This window comes from Pseudophryne corroboree, chromosome 4, assembly GCF_028390025.1.
Source record: "Pseudophryne corroboree isolate aPseCor3 chromosome 4, aPseCor3.hap2, whole genome shotgun sequence".
Taxonomy (NCBI): domain Eukaryota; kingdom Metazoa; phylum Chordata; class Amphibia; order Anura; family Myobatrachidae; genus Pseudophryne; species Pseudophryne corroboree.
In genome coordinates, this window is record NC_086447.1 from 843,271,586 (window position 1) to 843,297,367 (window position 25,782).

Consider the following 25,782-nt stretch of genomic DNA (forward strand, 5'->3'; position numbering starts at 1 on the left):
TGAAGGTTGGAATGGAAATTTATTGTCAAAAGACGTCATTCAAGACAATGAAACCGCTACAACAGCCGCTTACAAAAATAATGCAGCATTTTCTCGGTACAGTATGCCAAAATGTTTATAGAAGTTTACGAACAGAGGTAAATTTAGAGGGGGGGAGATGTATCAAGCCTCATATAGAGTTGGGAAGTTGCCAATAACAACCAAGAAACTTGTAGTTAGCATTTGTCAAGTACATTCTGTAAAAAGACTGGTAGAAGACTGTTGGTTGAAATAGTCAACTTATCCACTCCGTAGAAGGCTTGATACAACACCCCCCAAGATTGCTGGACATGTATCCGTCCGTCTACACGGCTATTTCAGACTCAGCTCCATTCGCACTGAGTTACTCTAAGCTGACCATTGCTTGGATAGATTCAGTCTGCGTGTGGAGGACGGTCAGGTGGCTCAATGTGGTGGCTATGTACACGTCCTGAGGTATAATTGTGCAGTCCGCCTTGCAGCCCAAAATAGAGGTAGTGGTGTTTTCATGCAGTAAGTCTACAGTTCCTGGCACGACTGTCAGATTCTGATAGTGGCTGTTCTCCGAGTACGCCAGCTTTTCTTCAGGTTTCGGTGAATCCTCACCATCGTCTTCGGTAAGCTCCGACTTGTCCCCGTCTTCAGCTTTCGGATCCAGGACAACAAGGAATGACTTCCATGGCGTATTTTTGTCATGGATCTTTGAGAAAAAGAAGAATGAGTGACAGCTGTCAGAACAGACAATACAACTCTCATTGGTGTGCTTGTATGAATGCAAATATCTTTCACTTCCTGGTAGTACAATTTTACAGCAATAGAGGCATGTAAATGATGATTTAGGACAAGATGTAAGACAACAAACAGCAGAGTAACGTAGAAAACATAGATAAATCCGCTGAGGCTGTACATTTATGTGTATCAGGAACTTAGTAGTACTCGCATCAAAATTTAAGCCAACATAAGATACATATAAAAGATTTAAAAAACAACAACCCACAAATACCCTGGTCTGGTTTCAGCCAATCAGGCATTTCTCTTAGGTGGTCATTCCAAGTTGTTCGCTAGCTGCATTCGTTTCGCTGTGCAGCAATGATGCAAAAAAACGGCACTTCTGCGCATGCGTATGCAGCAAAATGCGCACGCGTGACGTACTATTACAAAGAACGATGTAGTTTCACACAGGGTCTAGCGAAGCTTTTCAGTCGCACTGGTGGCCGCAGAGTGGTTGACATGTAGTGGGCGTTTCTGGGTGGCAACTGACCGTTTTCAGGGAGTGTTCGAAAAAACGCAGGCGTGCCAGGAAAAATGCAGGCGTGGCTGGGCGAACGCAGGGCGCGTTTGTGACGTCAAAACAGGAACTGAACAGTCTGAAGTGATCGCAAGCGCTGAGTAGGTTTTGAGCTACTCTAAAACTGCACAAAAAAAACTTTGCGCTGCTCTGCGATCCTTTCGTTCGCACTTCTGCTAAGCTAATATACACTCCCAGTGGGCGGCGGCATAGCATTTGCACGGCTGCTAAAAACTGCTAGCGAGCGAACAACTCGGACTGACCACCTTAGGTTCATATGTTGTAGCATGTGACACTTATACGTATATACCATATTGCTCAGATTCTAATTAAAGAATAATTTTATTCATTAGCATTTACCTCTAGGCATGAAGATTTTATGAAAAGGCTTTCCCAAGTTTCTACCGTGTGGCTCAAGGCACCTGCAGTACTTTATAGATTCCACCAACTTCACATTGAGGTAATTGTTTCTCAAAGTTATCTCCTCTTTTTCAAGTACAGGAAACAAACAAACACACACACACACACACAATTAAACTTCCCATATTAAAAGCCGCCTGTAGCTTGATTTATCAATCGGAGCGCCACCAAATTCAGTAAGGAGACTTAAGGTGTGTACACACATTCAGACATGTACTTGCAGTTTTGACTATATAGTAAAAAATCGCAAGGAAAGTTAGTGCATATCGCAAGGTGAAAGCCACCTTGCGATCCCGATGCGCAGTCCTGCGGGGTCGGTATCGCAAGCCTAGACTGACTGTGCAGTCAAGTCAATTTTGACTATCTAGTATAAAAGTATAGTCAAAATCGCACACAGCCAGTATCGCAAGCACAGTCATCTATTCATGCAATACCGACCACAGTCCATATCGCATAGTGAGAATCGAAAAGTCAAAATCTCACCGTGTGTACACACCTTAATTAGGACATGGGGAGCATGATTCTGCAGGATTTTTTTTTAGTGCAAATAGTCGCCGATACTGGGAATATGGCGCAGTACAGTGTGATAGACGCATGAATAATAAGACTGAACTATAATGAATGATTACAATTATTGTGTTACACTAATGATAACACAGCAATAACACATTTGTCCATTTTCACGCTGCATAAATACTGTACAGGGACAGAATGTTCTGAGGCAGGGGGGCGCAGAAAAACATACATATTGGCGCTTCCCCACAATCCCCATCCCCAGTGCGGGGGAGAGCGGCGCTTACCTCAGATACCCGCCGCGACATGTCCTTTAAACAGTCTGCTGCCGCACAGGCGCAGGGTGCTATGCTGTGCGCTGTCCAAGCCGGCTCTTCACTGATGCGTTACTGGGAGGAGGCGTGGCCATGCTGAGCCTGCTGGAACATCCCCGCCTCCGCCAAGTAATGCATCAGTGAAGAGCCGGCTTGGACAGCGCACAGCATAGCACGCTGCGCCTGTGCAGCAGCAGACTGTTTAAAGGACAACTCACCGCGGGTATCGGAGGTAAGCACTCCCCCTCCCCACCTGTGCCTCTGTAATATTTGGGGGGGGGGGGGGGGCATGCTGCCCCCTTCGACGCCACTGTACAGCGCCAAATTCCCCGGATCGGTGACTCTTTGCAGTGGTTATTAGATCAAGCTACAGATGGCTCTGAATTAGAAGCTGTTCAAGAGAGGAGGGGACCCGTGTGCAGGCTCCGATCGGGCCCCCTCCTCTCTGCCGGTGCAGTAGACTCTGGCATTGTGCCAGAGTCTACTGCGCATGTGCTGGTCTCCGGAAAAATGGCGCCCGCATCTGGATCCTTGGGACATCTCTACTGCACATGCACGAATCTCATGGAAAATGGCTGATGATTTCTGCAGCCAGTGCTAGGCCGACGGATCGATAAGTATTATATGGGTGCAGGGTGTGTGGGCCCCTCTGGACCCAGGGGCCCATGTGCATAACACACCTTGCACCCATTATAGATACGCCAGTGCTCTGAACACACACACACACACACACACACACACACACACACACACACACACACACACAACACTTATGTATCCAGTTGAGCAGCTCTCTCACCGTGGTGTGTCTGCGGAGCGTGGACTTGTCAGTGAATGTCCGCTGACACGCAATGCACATGAAAGGTTTCTCTCCGGTATGGATGCGATTGTGCCGCTGCAGTGCGTTCAGCTGAGTGAATTGCTTTCCACACTGATTACAACAATAGGGCCGTTCTCCTGAAAGTAAAACACAATTGTACACGGCATTAGCCCAAATGCTTCCTCCTCCCACTCCCATTACAACTGGTGTCTGGTAATTACCATGAGCAACAGAACTACTCGTGTCCTCATGCTTGAGCTAAATCTTATAGGTTTGATAAGTTGCCAGACCTCCCTGCGAATACATCATCCACCGGTCATCAATGCAACAGAAAAAGGCTGTACTGTATTATAGTCTACACAAGTCACGGTTGGCAATGGCCAAAATGCTCTCTATATGAATTACATGATGTACCCTGCTCAGGCAACGACATCAAAGAAATAGGTCACTCATAAAAGTCATCCTTCTGATATTAATATACAGATATATAGATTACCAGTGTGAACTTTAATGTGTTGGTAAAGAGAATTCCTCTGGGCAAACGTCCTGAAGCAGATGTCACATTTAAACGGTTTGGCGCCTGTGTGTATGCGGTTGTGATGCTTTAGATATTCTTTGGAGGCAAAGCTTTTCCCGCAGGTTTCACACATGAACGGTCGCTCTCCTGTGCCGCAACACAAGAGAAAATAAACACATTAGTGTTAATAAATCCTTAGTGTTACAAATTGACATTAAATACAAAGCATGGTAAAACACTGTCTTTTTCAGTCAGCCACTAGGGGGACACTGGCTCAAGTTCAAGACTGTGGGGTTGAAATATAATTAATCTATGCTGTAATGTATGCCATTTACTAACGTGCTGAGAAATACCTTCACACAAGTCAGCAAATCTCCCTTTTTTATCCAGCACAAACAAAGAAATGGCTATAAATAGGGGCCTATATCACCATCTGCTGGCTGGATGTAGGTACTGCACTGCAGGGCGATTGCAGCAATCCCTTATCTTTCAAAGGCACAGTCACATCCAATACATAATGTATCTCACAGACCTCTGCACTTATTTTTTCAGCAGGTTTCTGCCGTGGCAGAGGCAAAGGATATCTTAGCATTCTGTTCAGGGCAGTGACATTCTGAGTTTGCCATAAAAAAAAAGCTCTTACAGATAATAAGATTTTACTTACCGATAAATCTATTTCTCGGAGTCCGTAGTGGATGCTGGGGTTCCTGAAAGGACCATGGGGAATAGCGGCTCCGCAGGAGACAGGGCACAAAAAGTAAAGCTTTTTCCGATCAGGTGGTGTGCACTGGCTCCTCCCCCTATGACCCTCCTCCAGACTCCAGTTAGGTACTGTGCCCGGACGAGCGTACACAATAAGGGAGGATTTTGAATCCCGGGTAAGACTCATACCAGCCACACCAATCACACCGTACAACTTGTGATCTAAACCCAGTTAACAGTATGATAACAGCGGAGCCTCTGAAAGATGGCTTCCTACAACAATAACCCGAATAAGTTAACAATAACTATGTACAATTTATGCAGATAATCCGCACTTGGGATGGGCGCCCAGCATCCACTACGGACTCCGAGAAATAGATTTATCGGTAAGTAAAATCTTATTTTCTCTATCGTTCTAGTGGATGCTGGGGTTCCTGAAAGGACCATGGGGATTATACCAAAGCTCCCAAACGGGCGGGAGAGTGCGGATGACTCTGCAGCACCGAATGAGAGAACTCCAGGTCCTCCTTAGCCAGAGTATCAAATTTGTAAAATTTTACAAACGTGTTCTCCCCTGACCACGTAGCTGCTCGGCAAAGTTGTAATGCCGAGACCCCTCGGGCAGCCGCCCAAGATGAGCCCACCTTCCTTGTGGAGTGGGCCTTTACAGATTTAGGCTGTGGCAGGCCTGCCACAGAATGTGCCAGTTGGATTGTGCTACAGATCCAACGAGCAATCGTCTGCTTAGACGCAGGAGCACCCATCTTGTTGGGTGCATACAATATAAACAACGAGTCAGATTTTCTGACTCCAGCTGTTCTTGCAATATATATTTTTAATGCTCTGACAACGTCCAGTAACTTGGAGTCCTCCAAGTCACTTGTAGCCGCAGGCACTACAATAGGCTGGTTCAGATGAAATGCTGACACCACCTTAGGGAGAAAATGCGGACGAGTCCGCAGTTCTGCCCTGTCCGAATGGAAAATCAGATATGGGCTTTTGTAAGATAAAGCTGCCAATTCTGACACTCTCCTGGCAGAAGCCAGGGCTAGAAGCATGGTCACTTTCCAAGTGAGATATTTCAAATCCACCTTATTTAGTGGTTCAAACCAATGAGATTTTAGAAAATCCAAAACTACATTGAGATCCCACGGTGCCACTGGAGGCACCACAGGAGGCTGTATATGCAGCACTCCCTTAACAAAGGTCTGGACTTCAGGGACTGAAGCCAATTCTTTTTGAAAGAAAATCGACAGGGCCGAAATTTGAACCTTAATAGATCCCAATTTGAGACCCATAGACAATCCTGATTGCAGGAAATGTAGGAATCGACCCAGTTGAAATTCCTCCGTCGGAGCACTCCGATCTTCGCACCACGCAACATATTTTCGCCAAATTCGGTGATAATGTTGCACGGTTACTTCTTTCCTTGCTTTAATCAAAGTAGGAATGACTTCTTCCGGCATGCGTCAAACGCAGCCGCGGTAAGTCTTGAAACAGACAGGGACCCTGCTGAAGCAAGTCCCTCCTTAGAGGTAGAGGCCACGGATCTTCCGTGATCATCTCTTGAAGTTCCGGGTACCAAGTCCTTCTTGGCCAATCCGGAACCACTAGTATCGTTCTTACGCCTCTTTGCCGTATAATTCTCAATACTTTTGGTATGAGAGGCAGAGGAGGAAACACATACACCGACTGGTACACCCAAGGCGTTACCAGCGCGTCCACAGCTATTGCCTGCGGATCTCTTGACCTGGCGCAATACCTGTCCAGTTTTTTGTTGAGGCGAGACGCCATCATGTCCACCATTGGTCTTTCCCAACGGGTTACCAGCATGTGGAAGACTTCTGGATGAAGTCCCCACTCTCCCGGGTGAAGATCGTGTCTGCTGAGGAAGTCTGCTTCCCAGTTGTCCACTCCCGGGATGAACACTGCTGATAGCGCTATCACATGATTCTCTGCCCAGCGAAGAATCCTTGCAGCTTCTGCCATTGCACTCCTGCTTCTTGTGCCGCCCTGTCTGTTCACATGGGCGACTGCCGTGATGTTGTCCGACTGGATCAACACCGGTTTTCCCTGAAGCAGAGGTTCTGCCTGGCTTAGAGCATTGTATATTGCTCTTAGTTCCAGAATGTTTATGTGAAGAGACGTTTCCAGGCTCGTCCATACTCCCTGGAAGTTTCTTCCTTGTGTGACTGCTCCCCAGCCTCTCAGGCTGGCGTCCGTGGTCACCAGGATCCAATCCTGTATGCCGAATCTGCGGCCCTCCAATAGATGAGGACTCTGCAACCACCACAGAAGAGACACCCTTGTCCTTGGAGACAGGGTTATCCGTAGGTGCATCTGAAGATGCGACCCTGACCATTTGTCCAACAGATCCCTTTGGAAAATTCTTGCGTGGAATCTGCCGAATGGAATTGCTTCGTAAGAAGCCACCATTTTTCCCAGGACTCTTGTGCATTGATGTACAGACACCTTTCCTGGTTTTAGGAGGTTCCTGACAAGCTCGGATAACTCCTTGGCTTTTTCCTCCGGGAGAAAAACCTTTTTCTGAACCGTGTCCAGAATCATCCCTAGGAACAGCAGACGAGTTGTCGGCATTAACTGGGATTTTGGAATATTCAGAATCCACCCGTGCTGTTTTAGCACTTCTTGAGACAGTGCTAATCCCATCTCTAGCTGTTCTCTGGACCTCGCCCTTATTAGGAGATCGTCCAAGTATGGGATAATTAATACGCCTTTTCTTCGAAGAAGAATCATCATCTCGGCCATTACCTTTGTAAAGATCCGAGGTGCCGTGGACAATCCGAACGGCAGCGTCTGAAACTGATAGTGACAGTTTTGTACAACGAACCTGAGGTACCCCTGGTGTGAGGGGTAAATTGGAACGTGGAGATACGCATCCTTGATGTCCAAGGATACCATAAAGTCCCCCTCTTCCAGGTTCGCTATCACTGCTCTGAGTGACTCCATTTTGAACTTGAACTTCTTTATGTACAGGTTCAAGGACTTCAGATTTAGAATAGGCCTTACCGAGCCATCCGGCTTCGGTACCACAAAAAGAGTGGAATAATACCCCTTCCCTTGTTGTAGAAGAGGTACCTTGACTATCACCTGCTGAGAGTACAGCTTGTGAATGGCTTCCAAAACCGTCTCCCTTTCGGAGGGGGACGTTGGTAAAGCAGACTTCAGGAAACGGCGAGGTGGATCCGTCTCTAATTCCAACCTGTACCCTTGAGATATTATCTGCAGGATCCAGGGATCTACCTGCGAGTGAGCCCACTGCGCGCTGTAATTTTTGAGACGACCGCCCACCATCCCCGAGTCCGCTTGAGGAGCCCCAGCGTCATGCTGAGGCTTTTGTAGAAGCCGGGGAGGGCTTCTGTTCCTGGGAAGGAGCTGCGTGTTGCTGTCTCTTCCCTCGACCTTTGCCTCGTGGCAGATATGAATAGCCCTTTGCTCTCTTATTTTTAAAGGAACGAAAGGGCTGCGGTTGAAAAGTCGGTGCCTTTTTCTGTGGGGGAGTGACTTGAGGTAGAAAGGTGGATTTCCCGGCTGTAGCCGTGGCCACCAAATCTGATAGACCGACTCCAAATAACTCCTCCCCTTTATACGGCAAAACTTCCATATGCCGTTTTGAATCCGCATCGCCTGTCCACTGTCGCGTCCATAAAGCTCTTCTGGCCGAAATGGACATAGCACTTACCCGTGATGCCAGTGTGCAGATATCCCTCTGTGCATCACGCATATAAAGAAATGCATCCTTTATTTGTTCTAACGACAGTAAAATATTGTCCCTGTCCAGGGTATCAATATTTTCAATCAGGGACTCTGACCAAACTACCCCAGCACTGCCCATCCAGGCAGTCGCTACAGCTGGTCGTAGTATAACACCTGCATGTGTGTATATACTTTTTTGGATATTTTCCATCCTCCTATCTGATGGATCTTTAAGTGCGGCCGTCTCAGGAGAGGGTAACGCCACTTGTTTAGATAAGCGTGTTAGCGCCTTGTCCACCCTAGGAGGTGTTTCCCAGCGCTCCCTAACCTCTGGCGGGAAAGGGTATAATGCCAATAATTTCTTTGAAATTATCAGTTTTTTATCAGGGGCAACCCACGCTTCATTACACACGTCATTTAATTCTTCTGATTCAGGAAAAACTATAGGTAGTTTTTTCATACCCCACATAATACCCTGTTTAGTGGTACCTGTAGTATCAGCTAAATGTAACGCCTCCTTCATTGCCAAAATCATATAACGTGTGGCCCTACTGGAAAATACGGTTGATTCGTCACCGTCACCACTGGAGTCATCGCCTGTGTCTGGGTCTGTGTCGACCGACTGAGGCAAAGGGCGTTTCACAGCCCCTGACGGTGTTTGAGTCGCCTGGACAGGCACTAATTGATTGTCCGGCCGCCTCATGTCGTCAAACGACTGCTTTAGCGTGTTGACACTATCCCGTAGTTCCATAAATAAAGGCATCCATTCCGGTGTCGACTCCCTAGGGGGTGACATCCTCATATTTGGCAATTGCTCCGCCTCCACACCAATATCGTCCTCATACATGTCGACACACACGTACCGACACACAGCAGACACACAGGGAATGCTCCTAATGAAGACAGGACCCACTAGCCCTTTGGGGAGACAGAGGGAGAGTTTGCCAGCACACACCAAAAGCGCTATATATATATATCAGGGATAGCCTTATAATAAGTGCTCCCTTATAGCTGCTTTGTTATATCAAATTATCGCCATAAATGTGCCCCCCCCTCTCTGTTTTACCCTGTTTCTGTAGTGCAGTGCAGGGGAGAGACTTGGGAGCCGTCCTGACCAGCGGAGCTGTGAGAGGAAATGGCGCCGTGTGCTGAGGAGATAGGCCCCGCCCCTTTTCTGGCGGGCTCGTCTCCCGCTATTTAGAGAAATCAGGCAGGGGTTAAATATCTCCATATAGCCTCTAGGGCTATATGTGAGGTATTTTTAGCCTTTATAGGTAATCATTTTGCCTCCCAGGGCGCCCCCCTCCCAGCGCCCTGCACCCTCAGTGACTGCCGTGTGAAGTGTGCTGAGAGGAAAATGGCGCACAGCTGCAGTGCTGTGCGCTACCTTTTGAAGACTGCAGGAGTCTTCAGCCGCCGATTCTGGACCTCTTCTGTCTTCAGCATCTGCAAGGGGGCCGGCGGCGTGGCTCCGGTGACCATCCAGGCTGTACCCGTGATCGTCCCTCTGGAGCTTGATGTCCAGTAGCCAAGAAGCCAATCCATCCTGCACGCAGGTGAGTTGACTCCTTCTCCCCTCAGTCCCTCGCTGCAGTGATCCTGTTGCCAGCAGGAATCACTGTAAAATAAAAAACCTAGCTAAACTTTTTCTAAGCAGCTCTTTAGGAGAGCCACCTAGATTGCACCCTTCTCGGCCGGGCACAAAAATCTAACTGGAGTCTGGAGGAGGGTCATAGGGGGAGGAGCCAGTGCACACCACCTGATCGGAAAAAGCTTTACTTTTTGTGCCCTGTCTCCTGCGGAGCCGCTATTCCCCATGGTCCTTTCAGGAACCCCAGCATCCACTAGGACGATAGAGAAAAGTAGTTGAATATCTGAGGAAGACCAGGCGGTATATTTAATAAACTGCAGGGTTTACCATTTATCTAGCATCATCTAGATTCAAGAAGATAATAACCAGAATCTGATTAGTTGCTACAGGCAACATCTCCACTCAGCACAGAGGGTTGAACACAGCATAACGGCCTTAATAAAGTACCACCAACGCACAGGGAATCTGGACTCTATATGGATTGAGAAAATGGTATTATATTGTGCCTTCCGAGACGCCCCTTTGTGTGTGATAGATATTATCCCCTCCATACAGTAGATTTAAGGAAGAGAAGCACTTTACTAAGGCGAGACAAATAGGCCCTACACACTGGCCGACATCACTCAAAGATATGAACGATCTCGTTCATTAATGAACGAGATACCGTTCATAGCTTTGAGTGTGGAGGCACCAGCGATGAACGATGCGCGGCCCCGAGCTCGTTCTTCGCTGGTGCCCCGTCGGCTGTACATGCAGGCCAATATGGACGATCTCGTCCATATTTGCTTGCACTTCTATGGAGCCGGGTGACTGTCACTGCCCCCCGCCGCCGGGTCGCCCATCGGCCGTATACGCCGTTGGGAACCTCGGCGGCGGATCGCCCAATGTGTAGGGCCCTTAACAAAACATACAAGTTTAAAATGTTATTTTGAAAGAATAAGTTTTATTTTGTTGTAATACTGAAGTGATGCTAATATACTGTATTTCTAAACTTCTGTAAGTAATATATGTATAACTTGTGAGCTATGGTGTTATTGGTTTATTGCGTTCATTAGTAAACCTGTGTGTTATAAGTAATACCATACATATTACGGACATTGGGCCTAATTTATATTTGTAAGGAACAGCACAAGTGCAAGGATGCGGCTGCGCAATTCTGTGTAATTACAATCAGAATACAGCAGGAGGCGTCTGTAGGAGATAGGCATGCATCTGCGAGATCAGAGTGCTACGTCTGAGGAAGCAGCCTTGGATCACCATCACAACCATCATTCAGGCACCGGCCAGCCTGCGTAAGCTGAAGGTTACCGAAGCGGGCAGTCGGATCCAGACATCTGGGTCTGGTAAGTCTGCGTCACTCCTACAAAACGGGGGCGACAAGCAGTATGTCAATCATGCAAACGATATCGCATGACCCGTTCTGCACATGCAGCATAAGTGGTCTTTTGCCTGCGCAGCCCCACAACCATCAGATTTGTATGTAAACCATCGGGTTTATGTAAAATGTTGAATTAGGCCCATTTTGTGCTCAGAGAACAACACAATAATGATCACACAAAGGAACAGACAGAAATTTAGAGCAGGCGTCTCCTATACCCCTCACTCTGCCTGTACTGTGCTCTAGGTCTCAACAGTCCCTGCCATAATATTCCACTTAATGGAAAAACTGCGTAACGGAAAGGTGGAGAGTCCGACAACAAATGGATTTAGTGTACACTGAGGTTCTATGCACTAAAAAAGAGGGATGCAGCTAAAAGGTAGACAATAACAAGGTTGACATTCATAATGACGTTGTTGTTACGTCAACAGGTGAAATGCTGACACTGTCAGAATGCCGACATTGGGGTGAGGCAGCGAACTGGAGGGATAGTGATTAGGGTTAGCGCTCAAATACTCACCGGAACGCCGGTGGTCTGACCCAGAAGTCACATGACGGCCAGGACCCAGGAAGACACAGCTGGAGCAGCAGCAGCCGCCAGGAGCAGGTAAGTCACCGCTGGGCCACCAGGACGAAATGTCAGCATTCTAACATGTCAACATTTCATCACTGTCTACATGACTAACGTCAACATGGTCTATGTTGACATTTATGACTGTTGACGTATCGTCCCCTACCCATAAAACAGATATGGAACCAACAATAGAGGATGTCTGCACTCTGTTACCTGTGTGACACCGCTTATGGTATATAAGCATGTGGTTCTGTGTAAACTTTGCTCCACACTCTTCACAGACAAATGGTTTCTCTCCAGTGTGAATTCTGGGGGAATAGAAACAATCCTGTTATATTATCCATAAAGGAAATCCCGAGCAGGCTATTGGATGTATGCAGAAGGGTAGATCAGATGGCTGACAGCACAAGCCACCAATACAATACAGCTAGCATATAATAATAACAGTCACGTGTAGTCAGAATGTCAGATATCGGTATGGGAGGGATACAGATGGTACTGTACAAGTCCATGTTCTGAGCATAGACCGGCAATATATGAATGTGAAGGCGTATATCTCTGTTGTGGGACCAGGAGAATTGGCCGATGCTGGGATCTATGTACTAAGCCCGGGAGAGATAAAGTGGGCAGAAATAAACTACCGGGTGTAGTATGGTATGCCGGCGGTTGGGCTCCCGGCGACCAGCATACCGGCGCCGGGAGCCCGACCGCCGGCATACCGACAGTGTGGCGAGCGCAAATGAGCCCCTTGCGGGCTCGCTGCGGGCACGGTGGCGCGCCACGCTATTTTATTCTCCCTCCAGGGGGGTCGTGGACCCCACGAGGGAGAATAAGTGTATGCCGACTGTTGGGATTCCAGCACCGGTATACTGTGCGCCGGGATCGCGACAGCCGGCATACTGAAGACCACCCAAACTACCAACCAATCAGCTCCTGATCACCACACAGATGGCTTCTGCCTGCACACAGAAATAATGTGATATGGTAGGGCAATAGAACTAGTCTAGGGGATATTACACAAAGGGGGAGATGTATCAAGTAGAGAAGAGAGGTGGACCAGTGGAGAAGTTGGTCATAGTAACCAATCAGATTTTACCTATCATTTATAAAACGTACTTGATAATTGCTACCTCAATGCTGATTGGATGCTATGGGCAACTTATCACTGGTTCACTTCTCCATTCTTATCACTGCATGATACATATACCCATACTTGCCTACCTGACCCTCTCCATGAGGGAGAAAATGCTCTGTTCCTGGACTTTCCTGGTAATGTATGATTGCCATCACCTGTGGTGAAACACCTTTCTTATCAATTACCTAGCTCACCACAGGTGATGGAAATCATACATTACCAGGAAAGTCCAGGAACAGAGCATTTTCTCCCTCATGTAGAGGGTCAGGTAGGCAAGTATGCGATATACCCAAAGTGCAGTGTGGGCATTGAGAGGCAGACAAAGAGTGGCTGGAATGTGTGTTATGTTGTCCAGAAAGTGAGAGTTTTCTGGGTCAATACAAATCAATGACAATATGGAAGCCTGGCACAAACACCATGAGAATTCAACTGATGCTTTCTCCTTGTTTCTGTATGTAACATAGGGGAGAAATTCATCAAAGAATCTAAAGAAGTCAAGTGATGGTGTTGCCATATTAACCAATCAGCATCTAGATATCATTTTATAGAAGGCACTAGATCAGAGGTTCTCAAACTCGGTCCTCGGGAGCCCACACAGTGCATGTTTTGCAGGTAACCCAGCAGGTGCACAGGTGTATTAATTACTCACTGACACATTTTAAAAGATCCACATGGGAGCTAATTATTTCACTTGCGATTCTGTGAGGAGACATGCAAAACATGCACTGTGTGGGCCCCCGAGGACCGAGTTTGAGAACCTCGTGACTAGATAAATGATAGCGAAAATCTGACTGGTTGCTATGGGCAACTTCTCCACTTGTAGTCTTTAGGTTTGATAAATCACCTCCTTAATATAGTGTTAGGGGACCAGTTCCTACCTCATATGCGTTTTAAGTGCAGAAGTCTGGGAAAACTTGGCCTCACACTGCGAACATCCAAAGGGCTTGTCCCCGGTGTGTGTTCTTTCGTGAATCCTCAATGCGGTTTTGGAGCTCAGCCCCTTCCCGCACTGCTGGCAGTAGTGCCTCTCCCCACCGCCCTCGTGCACTTGCAGAATGTGCCTCTTAATGTCTTTTTTCCTTTTAAACTTTTTGCCGCAGAGCTCACAAGGAAACTGCCGCTCGTTGCTGTGCACGTGGCGCTGGTGGCTTTTCAGGTTGCATCTATTAGCAAACGTCTGATTGCAGATCTCACACTGGTAGATTTCCTCTGAGCCCCCGTGGTTCTGCTTAGAGTGTCTCAGGTAACTTTTTTCATCTTCAAAGTTTTCCCCACAGACAGGGCACGAGACCACCTCACTGCATTTATTATCTTCAATAGGCTTTTTTTCACTTTCCTCCAGTTCCCCGGGACTGTCTTCATCATCTTCGGCCTTTATACTGTCCTCCGTCTGCTCATCCATCAGCTCGTCGTTACACAGGCTCTGTTCCTTTCCAATGCCATTCAGCAAGGAGTTGACCTCTTCAATATCCTGTTGCTCCCGCAGTCTCCTGGTGTACTTCTTCTTAGGGATCTCCACAACCGCTTTTCTCCCAGCGAGGCGGCCACTGGCTCTCCTGGACTTTGAGTTTGAAAGCTTCAAGGGATCTTTCTTTTTTTCGACATACTCTTCCAAAACTATAGCTGTCGAGGGTTCTTCGCATGACTCCACAACAGTTTTTCTGTCTGGTGAACTGGGAAGGTTGGTGGCATTACTTGCATTTGGAATTTCTTCTGCGGGTGACTGGATCTCCACTATAGAGTTTATCTGCAGTTCATGGATGTCTTCTTCAGCCTCCTGGGATTCTGTAATATTTTGCAGGTCCAACCACACGGATTCCTCCAGCATCTGCTTCTTATGTTGTATGCAGGTTTCGGCCAGATTGACACATTTGAGTTTGTCCGCTATGTCAATCATCCTTTGTACTCGGTCTTCTTCCACTTCTACTTTGGCTGTGTAGACAAACTCCAGGAATGAGGCAAAGTCCACAGCCGCCACTTCACTCAAAAATACAGAGGTGGTGGTGGCACCCAAGGGGTGGTCACTGATGAACACCTCTTTGAAGTACTTGCTGGAAGCAGCCAGGACAGACTTGTGGGCAGTAAACTCTTCTCTGTTCCCCTGATGCTCCACCCGAACAGTCACGTCACATAACTGGCCAAGTAGCCGTAGCTGGTACATTTCATTCAGGAGATGGACAGGCAGAGACTTGGACTCTAACAAGACTGCAGCACTTTCCATTGTAATGAGTCTCCCAGTAACCTGGCTGAAACAAAGAGACCAAGTCATCAAGTAACCTACTGAACGTACATGGAAGGTCAGGCTATGTACCTATTGGTGGGAACGTGCCTTTTTAACATAAGTCAAGAGCATGTAAATGAATGTGAAAATAAGATTCATTTTACCAAATAACACCATACATATCTGTGATACAGCGCATGTGTAGATCTGGTAATGTGACGTCCGTCGGAATGCCCGAAAGCCACAGCATGACTGCCATGCTGATGGCACTTGGGGGCGGTGACAGGGAGTGTTCCACAAAACAGCAACGTGGTTTTGCCGGACAGCCTGGGTAATCAGATGTCTGATGTCCACCCAATATTCACACAGAGGATCCGATCTTGCATCTTCGGAAGCAGCTGGGGTGTCACAGAAGCCGCCAATGGGCTGCCTTTGGCTTTTGCATATTTTAGCACAGCTGCTGCATACACAAACACAGCGGCTGTGCCTCTACCGTAAATATTTGATGTGCAAGGTATGGTAAAATAGGGTTTTTGTTACCTACCGGTAAATCCTTTTCTCGTAGTCCGTAGAGTATGCTGGGGTCCATATTAGTACCATGGGGTATAGACGGGTCCACCAGGAGCCATTGGCACTTTAAGAGTTTAATAGTGTGGGTGGCTCCTCCCTCTATGCCCCTCCTACCAGACTTAGTCTAGAAAATGTGCCCGAGGAGATTACATACTTCGAGAGAAGGACTTACACAGATAGTGGCGAGATTCAATACCAGCTCACACAACAGGCAAATCCAGCCAACATGCCGGAAAAACTCAGCAACAGCTGAAACAGTAAATAACGCAGAACTTACCTAGGAACCAGGCAGGACTGAACTATAAAACCAAAGCAGGAAAACGCAGCGCTGGGCGGGCGCCCAGCATCCTCTATGGACTACGAGAAAAGGATTTACCGGTAGGTAACCAAAATCCTATTTTCTCTTACGTCCTAGAGGATGCTGGGGTCCATATTAGTACCATGGGGATGTACCAAAGCTCCCAGGACGGGAGGGAGAGCACGGAGGCTCCTGCAACACTGCTTGACCAAACTTGAGGTCATCAGAGGCCAAAGTATCGAACTTGTAAATCTTGGCAAACGTGTTCGACCCAGACCAAGTAGCTGCTCGGCAGAGTTGTACAGCCGAGACACCCTGGGCAGCCGCCCAGGAAGAACCCACTTTACGAGTAGAGTGGGCCTTTACAGATTTCGGACACGGCAAACCTGCCGTGGAATAAGCATGCTGGATAGTGAACCTGATCCAGTGTGAAATCGACTGCTTAGAAGCAGGACATCCAATTTTCTTGGGATCATAGAGGACAAACAAAGAGTCACTTTTCCGATGACGAGCCATCCTCTTCACGTAAATCTTCAAATTCCTCACTACATCCAAGGCCTTTGAAGTAATTGAGGAGTCAGTAGCCACTGGCACCACAATAGGTTGGTTGATGTGGAAAGCTGACACGACCTTAGGCAGGAACTATGGACGAGTCCTAAGTTCCGCCCTGTCTTCATGGAAGATCAGATAGGGGCTTTTACAAGATAAAGCCCCCAATTCCGACACGCGTCGTGCAGAAGCCAAGGCCAACAAGGTGACCGCCTTCCACGTGAGAAACTTGAGATCAGCCTCCTGTAGAGGCTCAAACCAAGCAGACTGCAGGAACTGCAACACCACATCAAGATCCCATGGTGCCGTAGGCGCCACAAAGGGAGGCTGGATGTGCAGAACCCCTTTCAAAAAGGTCTGAACCTCAGGAAGAACAGCCAATTGTTTCTGGAAGAAAATGGACAAAGCAGAGATCTGGACCTTGATGGAGCCCAATCTCAGTACCATATCCCACAGCCCTGCTTGCAGGAAAAGGAGGAAACGTCCAAGTTGAAACTTCTTGGCCTCACACCAAGAAATATAGGGCCTAATTCTGAGTTGATCGCAGCAGCAAATTTGTTAGCAGTTGGGCAAAACCATGTGCACTGCATGGGGGGACAGATATAACGTCCAGAGAGAGTTAGATTTGGGTGGGATGTATTCAAACTGAAATCTAAATTGCAGTGTAAAAATAAAGCAGCCAGTATTTACCCTGCACAGAAACGAAATAACCCACCCAAATCTAACTCTCTCTGCAAATGTTATATCTGCCCCCCCATGCAGTGCACATGGGCCCTCATTCCGAGTCGTTCGCTCGGTATTTTTCATCGCATCGCAATGAAAATCCGCTTAGTACGCATGCGCAATATTCGCACTGCGACTGCGCCAAGTAATTTAACAATGAAGATAGTATTTTTACTCACGGCTTTTTCATCGCTCCGGCGATCGTAATGTGATTGACAGGAAATGGGTGTTACTGGGCGGAAACACTGCGTTTTATGGGCGTGTGGCTGAAAACGCTACCGTTTCCGGAAAAAACGCAGGAGTGGCCGGAGAAACGGGGGAGTGGTTGGGCGAACGCTGGGTGTGTTTGTGACGTCAATCCAGGAACGACAAGCACTGAACTGATCGCACAGGCAGAGTAAGTGTGGAGCTACTCTAAAACTGCTAAGTAGTTTGTGATCGCAATATTGCGAATACATCGGTCGCAATTTTAAGATGCTAAGATACACTCCCAGTAGGCGGCGGCTTAGCGTGTGTAACTCTGCTAAATTCGCCTTGCGACCGATCAACTCGGAATGAGGGCCATGGTTTGCCCAATTGCTAACAAACTTGCTGCTGCGATCAACTCAGAATTACCCCCATATTTCTTCCAAATGTGATGGTAATGTTTAGACATTACCCCTTTCCTAGCCTGTATCAGGGTAGGAATGACCTCATCGGGATACCTTTCCGAGTTAAGATCTGGCGTTCACTCGCCATGCCGTCAAACGTAGCCGCGGTAAGTCTTGATAAGCGAACGGCCCCTGCAGGAGCAGATCCTCCCGAAGAGGCAAAGGCCGTGGATCTTCCAGCAGAAGATCCAGAAGATCTGCGTACCAAGCCCTCCTTGGCCAGTCCGGAGCAATGAGGATTGCCAGAACCTTTGTTCTTCTTACGAGTTGAAGAACCTTTGGTATCAGAGGAAGTGGAGGGAACACATACACTGACGTGAACACCCACGGAGTTACCAGTTCGTCCACCGCCACCGCCTGTGGGTCCCTTGACCTGGAAGAGTACCTCCGTAGCTTCTTGTTGAGGCAGGAGGCCATCATGTCTATGTGAGGAACCCCCCACCAACCGGTTACCTCCTCGAACACCTCCGGATGGAGGCCCCACTCTCCTGGATGGAGATCGTGTCTGCTGAGGAAGTCTGCTTCCCAGTTGTCTACGCCCGGAATGAAGATTGCCGACATTGCCACCGCGTGCCTTTCTGCCCAGATGAGGATTTTTGACACCTCTGACATGGCAGCCCTGTTCTTCATTCCGCCTTGTTGGTTTATGTAGGCCACTGTGGTCACGTTGTCCGACTGCACCTGAACAGGCCGATCCTGTAGAAGGTGTGCTGCTTGTAGAAGGGCGTTGTACACGGCCCTGAGTTCCAGGATGTTTATTGGGAGAAGTGACTCTTGATCCGACCATCGTCCCTGAAAAGTTTCCCCCAGATTGACAGCTCCCCAATCTCTTAGACTTGCATCTGTGTTTAGAAGGATCCAGTCTTGAATTCCAAACCTTCGACCTTCCAGAAGGTGCGGAAGTTGTAGCCACCAGAGGAGTGAAATCCTGGCTTCGGAGACAGGCGTATCCTCTTGTGCATGTGTAGGTGAGAGCCCGACCACTGGTCCAAGAGGTCCAGCTGAAAAGGTTGAGCATGAAACCTGCCGTACTGCAGAGTCTCGTATGCGGCAACCATCTTCCCCAGAAGACGTATGCATTGATGAACAGATACCCGGGTGGGCCTTAGGACATCCCGGACCATAGTTTGAATCACCAATGCTTTCTCCACCGGGAGAAATACCCTCTGCACTTCTGTGTCGAGGATCATCCCCAGGAAAGACAGCCACCTTGTCGGCTCCAGATGAGACTTTGGAAGGTTCAGGATCCAACCGTGCTTCCTGAGCAGCTGCGTCGTGAGTGCGATGGACCGCAACAACCTTTCCCTGGACGACGCCTTGATCAGGAGATCGTCCAGATATGGAATTACGTTCACCCCCTGCTTGCGGAGGAGAACCATCATCTCCGCCATCACCTTGGTGAAGATCCTTGGTGCCGTGGAGAGGCCAAACGGCAGCACCTGGAACTGATAGTGATCGTCCAACCATGCAAACCTGAGATATGCCTGATGCGGCGACCAAATGGGAATGTGGAGGTATGCATCCTTGATGTTCAGAGACACCAGGAACTCCCCCTCCGCCAGTCCTGAGATGACAGCTCTCAAAGATTCCATCTTGAATTTGAACTCCCTGAGAAAAGGGTTCAAAGACTTTTAGTTCAGGATAGGCCGTACCGAACCATCCGGTTTTGGTACCACAAAAAGGTTTGAATAATAACCTTTGTTCCGCTGTTGAGGCGGAACTGGAACAAAGACCTCTGACACCACCACTCTCTGATGGCCTCCAGAAGAATTGTTCTGTCCGCCAGCAGAGCTGGCAAGCCTGACTTGAAGAAACGGTGAGGCGGGGGATCTTGAAACTCCAGTCTGTACCCCCTGGACACTATATCCATGACCCAGGGGTCCAGACCGGACGACACCCAGACGTGGCTGAACTGCCAGAGTCTTGCCCCTACCTGACCCTCTTCCAGGCCTAGCTGTCCACCGTCATGCGGAGGACTTAGGGGTATCAGAAGCGGGCTTCTGGGTTTGGGAACCTGCGGGAGCAGGTTTCTTTCCTGTGGCACGTCCACCTCTGAAGAAGGTGTCCGAAGGCTTGTTCTTTCTAGACCTCGCGGGCCGAAAGGACTGTGACGTGGCTGATGAAAAAGGATTCTTCGTAGCAGGAGCAGCTGAGGGGAGAAAAGGAGACTTACCCGCGGTAGCCTTGGCAATCCACGCATCCAGCGCCTCTCCAAAGACAGCCTGACCCTTATATGGTAGGCCCTCCACACACATCCTGGATTCCGCGTCCGCAGACCAGTGGCGCAGCCAGAGACCCCTGCGAGCCGAGACGGACATGGAGGAGATCCCTGCAGCCATGGAACCCAGGTCCTTTATGGAATCCACCAGGAACCCTGCAGAATCCTGAATATTACGTAAAAACAAATCAACGTCACCTTTATCCAGCGTAGTCGATTCCTCCTGTAGAGTGATAGACCACCTGGCAATAGCCTTTGCAATCCAAGCACAGGCGATAGTAGGCCGCAATATAGCCCCTGAAGCCGTGTAAATGGATTTTAGCGTAGCATTCACCTTGCGATCTGCCGGGTCCTTCAACGCGGTAGACCCCGGGACCGGTAATACCACCTGTTTGGACAGCCTGGAGACAGAGGCGTCAATTATCGGTGGGGACTCCCATCTCTTTCTATCTTCCTCAGGGAAGGGAAAAGCAACCAAGACTCTCTTGGGAATTTGAAATTTCTTTTCCAGAGTTTCCCAGGCCTTTTCAAAGATAGCATTTAATTCTTTGGACGCCGGGAAGGTGAGGGGGGGGGCTTCTTATTATCAGTAAAGAAGGCCTCCTCCACCTGCTCAGGAGCTGTGTCCGAAATATGTAAAACATCCCTAACAGCCTCAATCATCAACTGCACCCCCTTGGCAAGTGATGCTGACCCCCTCAACATATCCCCGTCACCGTCTGCAGCGTCAGAGTCGGTGTCCGTGTCATCCTGCATAATTGCAAGTGCACGTTTGCGAGAATGTACCGCAGGTGCCCCCGAGAAGGCAGAATCAGACCATACCACCATAGAGGACTGGAGGACCTGAGTGGCATGCTCAGTCCTAGCAACTCTATCAGAAATCTGAGAAATAGTCCCCCTCAGAGAGACTAACCATTCTGGCTCTCTAACTGGGATCTGTGCTAAAACAGTGCAATCCTGATTACATGGTATGGAGTCTTCCTGGGAAGATAAATCCTCTGCAGCATATGAAACAGTGTCCCTAGACATGTTGTACATACACACCAAACACCCCACAAACACACAGGATACTGGGTAGACAGAGTTCCCCCCCCCCACGAATGGCAGAGAGACACGTAGATTGGAGCCAACCCACACACAGCGCTATTAGAGTATAGGGAGACCCTAAACCCGCGCTGACTGTGTCCCTTAATAGGCCTCCTCAGCCTGCTCAGGAGGTGTGTCAGAAATATGTAACATCCCGCATGGCCTCAATCATCAACTGCACTCCCTTAGCAAGTGATGCCGACCCCCTCGACACATCCCCATCACCGTCTGCTGTGTCACAATCGGTATCCGTGTCATCCTGTATAATCTGGGCAAGAGCACGTTTGTGAGAATGTACCGCAGGGGGCCCCGAGGGAGCAGTATCCGACCATACTGCCATAGAGGACTGCAATACCCGAGTAGCATGCTCAGTCCTTGCAACTCTTTCAGAAATCTGAGAAATAGCCCCCCTAAGAGAGGTTAACCACTCCGGTTCTCTAGCTGGGATCTGCGCTACAACAGTGCAATCCTGATTACATGGGATGGGATCTTCCTGAGAAGATAAATCCCTTGCAGCATATGAGACAGAGTCTCTAGACATGTTTGCTTGTACACCCCACATACACACAGGGTACAGGGCAGACAGTTTCCCCCCCCCCAAGAATGGCAGAGACACGGAGATTGGAGCCAACCCACACACAGCGCTATATAGGTATAGGGAGACCCTTAACCAGCACTGACTGTGTCCCTTATTAGGTGACACAGTCTTTACACAGCCTCCCCTCCCTTCTACAACCCCCTGGTACCATACAGATAGTTGGAGTCGCTCTGGAGGGACCTGTGAATCCACTGGCAGTAAGCTGCAGGCATGAAAATGGCGCTGAACGCTGCTGGGTCCACTCTGAGGAGAAGCTCCGCCCCCTCAATGGCGCTGTCTTCCCGCTCTATGAAGATTATACTGGCCGGAGGATTTTGTGCTGGCTGGATCCACAAACCCCGACAGGCTTGTTTTGGTCAGTGTACGGTCCGGAGCTGGCCCAGGGCGCCCCTCACAGCGCCGCACCGCAGTACCGCTGAGCCTTCCAGGAGCGTGTTTAATACCGCGCTCCTACCCTCTAGCCGCCCTCTTCACACTGACCCCCCGCTTGCAAGGGGGGACAGTGACTCACTCTGCACACTTCAGCTCCCTGAGGGGGTGGCGGGTGGCTGCCGGGGCGAGCGTTCCCCTGTGGCGGGGCGCGATCTGACCCCTCTGGAGCTCAATGTCCAGTCAGCGGAGACAGTTGCTCAAGACCCCGCAGGGCGGACACTGCTCCCCCCCCTCAGTCCCTCGCTGCAGGGAGGCTGTCGCCAGCAGCCTCCCTGTAAAATAACAAACTCTAAAAAAAACTTTTTCTAAGAGAACTCTGTAGAGCTCCCCTAGCTGTGACCAGCTCCTCCGGGCACATTTTCTAAACTGAGTCTGGTAGGAAGGGCATAGAGGGAGGAGCCAGCCCACACTATTAAACTCTTAAAGTGCCAATGGCTCCTGGTGGACCCGTCTATACCCCATGGTACTAATATGGACACCAGCATCCTCTAGGATGTAAGAGAAATTATTATTACTGTTTATTATACAGCACCTTTATTTTTTAGAGAATGCTGTGCAGCAGAAAATGTTTGTCATTCACATCAGTCCCCTTATTGTGAAAACACTTCCGCATAGCCTTGTGTCTTCAATATGTCCATAGTTTCACATGGGACCATCTAAACATAGCCACTTGGCACCTTGGTTTGACCAATAGACTGGCCTCCAAACAAATATTTAAAACAATGATCTGTCACTAAAGGGATCTCTCCAATCAGTGTAAGGGTGATACATGGCCCAAAACCATGAGTCTCTGAGGCCTATATTCAATTACCCGCAATGCTTGGATGTGCACATTGTGGTAGAATACGGCACCACATCATTGTCAATTTGGATGTACACTGCTATGGAGTGCAAGGGAAAATCAGCAATGCCATTCGCACTGCACTATGGGGGTCATTCCGAGTTGTTCGCTCGGTAAATTTTTTCGCATCGCAGCGATTTTCCGCTTAGTGCGCATGCGCAATGTCCGCAGTGCGACTGCGCAAAGTAAATTTGCAATGCAGTTAGGTTTTTTACTCACGGTTTTTTCTTCGTTCTGGTGATCGTAATGTGATTGACAGGAAGTGGGTGTTTCTGGGCGGAAACTGGACGTTTTATGGGTGTGTGCGAAAAAAACGCTACCGTTTCTGGGAAAAACGCGGGAGTGGCTGGAGAAACGGAGGAGTGTCTGGGCGAACGCTGGGTGTGTTTATGACGTCAAACCAGGAACGACAAGCACTGAACTGATCGCAGAAGCCGAGTAAGTCTCGAGCTACTCAGAAACTGCACAGAGATGTCTTTTCGCTATATTGCGAATCTTTCGTTCGCAATTTTAAGAAGCTAAGATTCACTCCCAGTAGGCGGCGGCTTAGCGTGTGTAAAGCTGCTAAAAGCAACTTGCGAGCGAACAACTCGGAATGACCCCCTTTGTTGCTAATTCAACTGTCCCCTGTGAGTCCGCACATATGCATTTTTGTACTTATATGTTGACACCAGGGCCCTCAAATAGCGCTGGCATATGCCACTCATTGAGGGATTTTTAAGCCTGAAGCTAAATATATACAGGACAACAACCATGTGCAGAACTAGATATTGGGACACATCCCTGACTGCGGTACACCCTATCTCATACAGGATAATTATACGGGCAAAACTTAAAACATGGACTCGGCAATTATTGGGATTTGGTTAACCTGAGTGAGCTGTGGGCCCAACCTCGAAAGCCCCATCGATCTCCTGCCTGGGAGCTGTTTAAGGACACTGGCATGCAGGGTGTGCATAGAGAAGGCCAGGTGCGTAGGGAAGAACTGTAGAGCAGTGGAGAACATTGCAGAAGCTCTTCCCTCATTACGCGGTGCTTGTGTCAAGCGCACTAGTGTCCATACTCTAGAATTACCAAATGACAGGTGTGCAGAGTGTGGCACCCTTATAATTAGTCCTCCTCTACTAGACGTTTGTTTCTATCATGCCTTTAGCCTAGTCAAGAACCCCTTAGAGCAGAGGTTCTCAAACGCGGTCCTCAAGGCACCCCAACGGTTCAGGGTTTCAGTATATTCATGGCTCAGAACAGATGGTTAAATCAAATTGACTGAGGTACTAATTAAGGGGTCTGTTAATGAAGCAGTGAAAAGTGTGGAGAAGTGAGCCTGTGGAGAAGTTGCTTATGGCAACCAAACAGCTGCTACGTATAATTTAATAGAATGCACTTTATAAATGTTACATCAACACTGATTGGTTGCCATTGGCAACCTCTCAAATGGCTCATTTCTCTACTCTTTTCACTCTTTCATAAATAGACTCCATAGGGGAAAAATGTACTATGCAGTAAAAAGAGTGGAGAAGTGAGCCAGTGGAGAAGTTGTCCATGGCAACCAATCAGCTGCTCTGTATAATTTTACAGTATGCAAATTATGTTACTTCAATGCTGATTGGTTGCCATGGGCAACTTCTCCACTCTTTTCATTGCATGGATAAACTTAAAACCTTGACCATTGGGGTGCCTTGAGGACCGCATTTGAGAACATCTGCCTTAGAGTAACCTAAGGAAGGCCATCGACCATCAGTGGTTTTAACATCGATAGCGGAGGTCCAATTACGTTTTTATTCAGTGCACGTTACTTAGTACAGCCCGCTGAATCAAATTAGCATGCCGTTGTCACATGTCCCCACCAGTGATAACCATAGATGGTTTCTGTCATCATTGGAAAGTGCTGATAACACCGTTCATGGAGACCATCGATGGTGAACCATTCAATGGCAATCCCTATAGCAAGCACTTGCTCAATCATGCATGTTTGCCAATAGGCACCCAGGAAACAAGCTCCTCCCACTCATCACTACTTGTATACAGGCTGTAATGCAGTGATCAGTAAGGATGAGGAGCACCTCTTACAAGCAGCTGCTATCACTTACATGTCTCTGATCTGTAATTTACAATTTAGTTTCAACACATTTTAGGGGTATCAACTTGCAAAAAGCATTGCCCCCCTCCCTTCCTGATTTGTACCCCTATTTCATACACCCCACAGGAGCTGACGACCCTCCACTCACATCTGTGCGCACTGACACCTCTGTTAGCCACATACCTCGCGGCTGTACCGTGCAAGCTGGTACAGCGCCGCACAGTGTCGCGCCGTCACAGGTGATTACGGTGTGTACCGGAAGTGATGAGGATATACGGTAAACCAGCCGAACGCTACCCGGCATGACCCCGCCCATTTCCTCGTTCTCAACCAATCGGCAATATCTCTGCAAATATCCAATGGCAGAGCGCATGTACCTGGCGTCACACGCAGCAGCGACTTATAGCTGAGCTGTGACTGGCTCCTTGTCTGTGTTGGCGCTTTCTTATTTCTCGCTGTTGTTTGACTTCGGAAACATGGTGGAGAGTATGCTCGAGGACACCGCCATTTTGCGTGTGGCGAAGACGTT

The 25,782-nt window shown here is 48.5% G+C and overlaps 1 protein-coding gene across 4 annotated transcripts; it reads right to left on the minus strand.

Annotated features, from left to right (window-relative positions):
* GZF1 (GDNF inducible zinc finger protein 1) lies at positions 1 to 25,582 on the minus strand. Of its 4 annotated transcripts, none has more exons than XM_063918608.1 (6): positions 25,402 to 25,582; positions 13,866 to 15,229; positions 12,066 to 12,160; positions 3,870 to 4,037; positions 3,353 to 3,510; positions 1 to 718 (listed from the first exon to the last, which is right to left on the minus strand). In XM_063918608.1, the coding sequence occupies exons 1-6, from the start codon at positions 25,567 to 25,569 to the stop codon at positions 383 to 385; spliced, it is 2,289 nt and encodes a 762-aa protein (XP_063774678.1). In that variant the 5' UTR covers positions 25,570 to 25,582; the 3' UTR covers positions 1 to 382. The 4 variants fall into 4 exon arrangements, with proteins under 4 accessions (XP_063774678.1, XP_063774681.1, XP_063774679.1 ...); XM_063918611.1 differs by having other exon boundaries at positions 25,437 to 25,581; XM_063918609.1 differs by having other exon boundaries at positions 13,866 to 15,233; positions 25,437 to 25,581.
* Between the last annotated feature and the right edge of the window lie 200 nt (positions 25,583 to 25,782).